The following is a 7,127-nucleotide window of genomic DNA, read 5'->3' on the forward strand; positions in this document are numbered from 1 at the left end:
GTTATACATCAACATGTCAACATCAGAGCCCAGTTATACATCAACATGTCAACATCAGAGCCCAGTTATACATCAACATGTCAACATCAGAGCCCAGTTATACATCAACATGTCAACATCAGAGCCCAGTTATACATCAACATGTCAACATCAGAGCCCAGTTATACATCAACATGTCAACATCAGAGCCCAGTTATACATCAACATGTCAACATCAGAGCCCAGTTATACATCAACATGTCAACATCAGAGCCCAGTTATACATCAACATGTCAACATCAGAGCACAGTTATACATCAACATATCAACATCAGAGCCCAGTTATACATCAACAAGTTTTTTTTCTACAGCACAGGTTTTTTTTTTTTTTGCATACACTAAGCATCACCATGGCAAACAAGAGGTTTAGCCATGAGATTCTTAACCCTGAATGGCTACTAATTGTGATACAATAGAATTTATATATATGTGTGTGTGTGACATGATGGTATCCATGATACTTGGGTACCATCAACTGGGGTGACTTTGGCCACCACTACAACAGAAACAAATGGCAGCAAAACAAAATAATAAACATTGGCAAAAGTGACTGGGGTGACTTTGGCTACTGGGGTGACTTTTGCCAATATTTATTATTTTGTTTTACTGACATTTGTTTCTGTTATAGTGATGGCCGAAGTCAAGAAGATCAAGACTCACTGGAGGCTTTGAAAAAATACCACCATACATCTATGAGGAATTAGAAATTTTACTAAAAATTAGATATAATACAATTATTCCATAGTTCAAAGTTACATTTTTTATTAAAATGGCCAAATATGTGATTAACCACGTTCTAACATGAAATGAGTACTGCAAGGTGGAAACCATGAGGGGTAATACATTATATGAACAAGAGTATACATTGTACATATGTACATTTTATTGGATCAAAATATTAAGAATTATGCTCATATCTTTGTAACTCAGAAAAAAACTTTCAGATCAAGCAAGTTGAATCTATTTACAGAAGAATCAATATTAGACATAAGCCACCATTCATTTAATCCATCTTGCTCAACCGCAATTGGAGATGATTGGCATAAATAAATTATTATTTCTATTTGAGAGTTATAAACTGTTAAATAGCAAGTCAAGGAGTAAAGATATAATTTTTTTTTTTTCAAACAAAAAAATGTTGCAAATGAAACCAAAACAATAGAATAAAGTAAGAAAGCATTTATTGAAAGCATAATTTATTGAAGAACTAAAAGAAAAAATGGTTACCTGGAATTGGAGATAGTCTCGCCCATCTTCCGAGCCTGTGATCTCAAAACTTGGCGGCAATTGTCCTGCTTGTAGAGGACTAGCCTGCAGAGGGCTGTGTTGATGAGCGTAAGATGCGTGCTGGGGATCCGAGCCTGTGATCTCAAAACTTGGCGGCAATTGTCCTGCTTGTAGAGGACTGGCCTGCAGAGGGCTGTGTTGATGAGCGTAAGATGCGTGCTGGGGAGGCATAGCTGATTTGCTGGGAAAACTGGTTGATCGTTGAAATTTCATGTTAGCAGCCATGGTTGAAGGAGAAACTTTACCTACACCACCCATGTTTGGTGGAGCATTAGGAGAAACTCTTATGTTACTGGAGAGGTTTGTGCTTTTGCTCCGGTTCCAAGCCATTGCTCCAATCGAGGCATTGTGGCCACCTCCAACACCAACTGGACTCCCTGTAGGCCTACCCATGCCCCCTTGTACCCCAGGTGACCAGGCGCTGGCTTGGCCTAAGCCAGATGACCAAGAACTATTAACTTTACTGCCTAGAAATCCTTGTACTGCAGTTCCCGGACCAGGAGGCCCAACCATAGAATTGTGACCAGGCAACATGCCTCTCTGGGATGTTTGGTGCTGAGGGAGGCTGCGCTGTTGATTCAGACGGCCCAGGCCTGGCCCACTGAACAGTTGAGGAACTGAACTTCCCTGCCCACCAAAGCCAACAGAGCCATTGATGGCTGGCATGGAAGACAGTAACTGATTATGCTCATCTTGGGACCAGAGTGATGCCACAGATGAGGTCAGACTGAGGTCACTAACAGACCCAACTAGGGTGGGTGTTTCACCACTACCATCAACACTTCGAACGATGCCAGCACAGCCATCACCATTTATTCCTGAAGCACCAGCAGCTGATGAACCATCTTCTACTTGTGACAATTTAGGGGCAATTGCAGAGAAATTTTCTTCGCCAGCACCAGCTCTTGTTCCTGAGGCATCTGAGCTCACGGCAGCGGTCGTGGCGGTAGATGTTTTCGTGACGTTTTTACCGTCCAAAACGGATCCACTGCCAACACAGTCTTCCTGCATCTTATCGGTGATACACCGATGCACGTTCACAAAACACGCGTAAAAAGGTCGAACTGATATATATTGTAACAATTTAAAAATTAGTAATAAAATTTCATACGTACGATAACAAAACCAATGGGTAGTGCCAAATAAACTGGCCCACCCACACTGGCACTTCAAGTTCAATTCTATTGACCGGTTCAAGTAACTTAAAAGACAATTCGACTCTTCCCTCCGAGTGCTCGTTCTTCACCGAGAATAAAAAACCTCACGTGAATTTTCCTGTCATTGTTTACACTGAGGGGGTTTTCACAAAATCAGGACATTGTATGAGGTGCGCGAAACAGAACGAGGAGGTAATGCCTAGCGCATCCATACCTCACACTCGCTGGGAGAACTCTGAGCTCGGTGCGTTCCAACAATGTCGAACCAAACTCATAAAAATAAATTTAATGATTGTAAACAGCAGATGAAGAACCCATCTTCCAAAAGAACCTAAACAACTCATAAACAAATATATCAGATATTCTGTTTCAGTTTCAAGACTTATCACCTAACTCATGACTTGCTAGTAACGTAGGAGAAATGCCTGATTTAAAACTGAGCAGCTATTCAAGCAACAGAGCAATAACATCATAGGGGGCGACAAATCAAGAAAAAATTCGAACGTATTGTTATTTCTTAATTCACCAGGATACAAGACGCAAACAAAATAAGTAGGATAACGACAGTTGTTGAAAACAGATGCTGTCTTTTAAATGGACATGTGTATTATTATAATTTTATAATAAATTGTTAATGTATAGAATAGACATGATATAATAAATTAATAGCTGTAAAATATATTAACCGCAATACAAATTTAGCAAATTCAGTACCAACATATATATTTTAACCTCTGAAAATGAACTTCGTATTTGAATGAGAGGCTACGATTGGCTGATGAAATTCGAGGTAGCGTCAATTTTGGTTCTAAACGTTATGAGTAGGCCACATGACAAGAAGCAATGGGCTACCATAGAAACCCCCTTTACAATATCTTGTCACGAGTTAAAAAAATCTACTGAACCTTTGAAGCCGCCACGTGACAACCAATGACCGATGAATGACGTACCACAAAAATATAATAGTGGCTGTGTTCAGTTCGGTTAGGTTAGCTTAGGTTAGGTTAGGTTAGGTTAGGTTAGGGTTTTTTGACTAGGCAAAACTAATGTAAGATTGTTTTAAACACTAATGATACACACAGGAAAAGGCCACAATTGGGGATTGTTGTGTATAGTAGGAAATGTGTGGCAAAAAGAAGAAGAGAGAAAAAGAAAAAAATATATAGCGGCTGATCTGGCTGCCGCTGGATTTAGACCGGAAGTCACAGATTTTTATAGCATCAACGAACCTAAATGAGATAGTAACCTAAACGATGGCCGTTGATTCATTGGCAGCTTAAACTGTAATTTCCTGTGGGTTTTCATTTACGATTTTTGTATAATTGTTATATATTTCTTAAGTGGTATTAAGCTATATGTGGTATTATCAGGACAATGATACATATAACTATATATATTTATATAAGCTGATATGAATCTATAAGCTAACAACAAAGATTATATTATGCCAATATTATAATAACATGCCAAATATATTACATATAGACGAAAAATAAATAAAAGGGTGAGGCACGTAGGAAACAAGAAACATTGTATAGACGATATACCCTCAGTTGTGTACACAAACGCGCTAAAAAACTCTAGTTTCGCATCAAGATTACTAAAATGAAAATACGATATGTGAATTTTTAAACTTTTATATTATGACATAACTTGTATGCTGTGGACCATATGATGACAAAGCATGCTAACGAACTCAAATCTATTCAATACCAGCAAGCAAACTCGTCATGAATACAGCCACCTTTGATGTTATAATAACAATGTTTACATTAACGTATTGTTAATTAATGGAAAAACCATATCAATTAAACCCATTCACCAGTCTTCAATAAAACGAGTTTAAAATTTGTTAATAACGCCACATTAAAAACCCACTTTACGTACCCGTCAACGCTAAATTCTGCGACTCCCAAATCCCTCAACTCCATATATCGTTATCACCAAATCCCGCGAGCACCGAATCCCGCAAACACCATATCCGGCCAACCGGCCAACTCCAAATCCCGCGATCCTAAGATCCCTCACTTCATCCCTGCAACTCCAAATCACGCGAACTTCATATCCCGTCAACTTGGAATCCCGTCAACGCCAAATCCCGCCAACTCCAAATCTCGTGAACTTCATATCCCGTCAACTCCGAATCCCTCAACGGGAGAGCATCCGTGCACCACCAATTTTCGGCACCAATAAGCTCTGAATCGAACGCCTTGGATCTCTCCGGACATCCACCAATCAACCGTGAACCACTCGGCTTTGTCCTCCTCCCGCCTTGCATAGAACCTGCCGCGCACCACCAGACCGCGGATCGAATATGACTTCTGGGCATCGTTAAATTACGTAATTTTACATTCAACGCATTGAAGGTTATGTTTTTGATAGCACAGTTTTGTTCCAAAAATTGTCGTCCTTCAACAAGTTGCCGTTCGCCGCACGGCCTAGATACGATTGTCCAGAAGTGTTCAAGGCAACGTTCCGGAAGGCAGGAATCATGATGGTCCATTACATCCAGGGCAGTGGTAGTCTTCGGCAGGCGAATCCCCCATCAACGCCAAATCACGCGAACCCCAAATCCTGTCAACCCCCACCGCGCGAACCCCAAATCCGTGTCCCTCCCGATTCTCGTTACCCAAAATTTCATTAGCATAAATTCCGTCAATAATTGAAAAGCTAAATCATGTTGATGAAAGAGACCCGCTAAAAACCATAATTTACGGCGTGTTAACATCTATTTCCCGTATTGCAAAACAATCACATGTAGAGTTGGTTTTTGAGAAATTTTATATCTAATGAGTAATAACCGCTAAATCCCTGAAATTGCATGTGGAATACCAATATGATCTCCTCTGGAGAGCTTCAATATCCAATATCCTCTGCGTATTAGCATAAAGCTGTAAAAATCATAAAAAAAAAATTATAAAAAAAACTGTAGTCGATTATCGCAATGTAGCAAGCTAAATGACTTAAATTTTTGTGAATTTGTTTAACACTTTTTTTTTGGGGGGAGCACATCTTGATATCAGTAAATGTTCCACGAGTCACTTATCTGTATCCAATAAGTGAGATATGAACCCTGAACAATTTTATTGTATACACAACACATAATTTTTGGACGCGTCAATGGTTTTCTTAGTACCTAGTCCTTACCAGGTTCCCATAATGTGAGCCATTGCGTCCACTGACTTTTCAAAAGCAAAAATAAGTGGTCTGACCTCCATGCCAAGAGGTCCAAAACTACACAAGCTCTCAGGCCCAACGGTCATCCTTGCGGTTGTCCTGTGGCTTTAAGTCTACCCTGCGTGGACATCCCGAAAAGAAGCTGCACTTTGCGTTTGCGGCTTCAACGGTTTGTAAGTGCCTAAACGGTATAACTTGAAGGTTGAAGCAATACATATTTTTCAATACAAATTTTGCATATAATGCTGGAAGATATGTATCCAAACGAAGCTTTCGATGCCGATTTTTAATAAGGCTTATGATGATATGGTCACAATTTGATCTATTTATACCTACTTATTAATTTCGGCACACGCGTTGCATCTTACTTTTTACGTTTACTGTACAGACTACACACTAAAGTGAGTACAGTGTAGTGTGTTATGTGTGTACACTTATCACTACACTAGCCTACTCAGTCTAGTTGAGTCTACTGCCTTCTGCAGATAAGGCAATAGCCGATAACTGATACAAAAATTTAGAAACTACAATGTACAATTTCTTATTCATAAATTATAAGACCAGACAGTCACTCGCACCTGCTCAGCCTCAGCTGTCGAGCTGCAAGCTGTCAGGTCAGCCAATCCGTGCGCAGTGCAACTTTGAGAGTGCACTCCTGTTTGGGTTGTGGGTGCACTACTAAATTAATTCCATAAGTTGATGGTAATTAAGAATGCATCTAGAATAGCTGATAGCACCATGCGTGGAAGCGTGGGCAGTGGCAATGCCATATCAATGGCCCAATGCCCATGACTCATGAGGGTATTTTAAATGCCTTCTAAATGAGTAAAATGACCATGTACAATCATTATGAATCATACAATGTACCTATGTAATTGAGGAGTGCAGTGGCCACTGGCCAGATTGCCAGAAGTACTGAAGTAGGAGCCAACCTGCTTTGATTGGAGCTGGTCTGCCACAGGCTTTGAGTTTGACACAACTTACACAAGTAGGATTTTATTTTTGGGAGCACGTGCTCCAGCGTGCTACAGTGCTCCTAGTCTTAGTGCTAGTGATGCGTGAACAGGTGAGCCGTGATAACCTTGAAGAATGACAAGTGCATTACAGCATTAGCATTAGAGCATTCCAGCACCCAAATAATGGTCACTCCCTTAACAAAAAAAGTTCCACATCCTTAACAAATAACAAAGTGTGCTCTTGGAGGGCCTTTACAGTTTACTGGCTTTACATACACCCCCCTGGCCTCCCTCTCTTCCTTAAGCTGAACTGAAAAGGGGGGTCCCTGCTCTTGGAGTTGGAGCTGGAGACTGGAGTGCTGGACCAGGATGGAGCACTGGAGCCGGAGCACTCTGACCATCCTGGTGGTTCTAAATGACTGATAACTGATAAGCTGAAGTACTAGTTCATTAACAATAGTTTAAGGGGACCGGCTACCCTCCGGAAAAACTTCTACAGTTATTATCCAAT

The 7,127-nt window shown here is 40.4% G+C and overlaps 1 protein-coding gene across 1 annotated transcript in view; it reads right to left on the reverse strand.

The window, feature by feature from the left end:
• The window catches only part of LOC108665096 (translational regulator orb2-like), a 26,231-nt gene extending 23,527 nt beyond the window's left edge, over positions 1–2,704 (reverse strand). Inside the window, 2 exon segments of the mRNA XM_018151817.2 lie at positions 1,267–1,301; positions 1,401–2,704. Of these exon segments, the coding sequence (XP_018007306.1) occupies positions 1,267–1,301; positions 1,401–2,337 (972 nt within the window). The 5' untranslated portion in view covers positions 2,338–2,704.
• Positions 2,705–7,127: the final 4,423 nt, after the last annotated feature.

Source organism: Hyalella azteca, unplaced genomic scaffold, assembly GCF_000764305.2.
Source record: "Hyalella azteca isolate HAZT.00-mixed unplaced genomic scaffold, Hazt_2.0.2 contig7591, whole genome shotgun sequence".
In the NCBI taxonomy this organism is placed as follows: Eukaryota; Metazoa; Arthropoda; class Malacostraca; order Amphipoda; family Hyalellidae; genus Hyalella; species Hyalella azteca.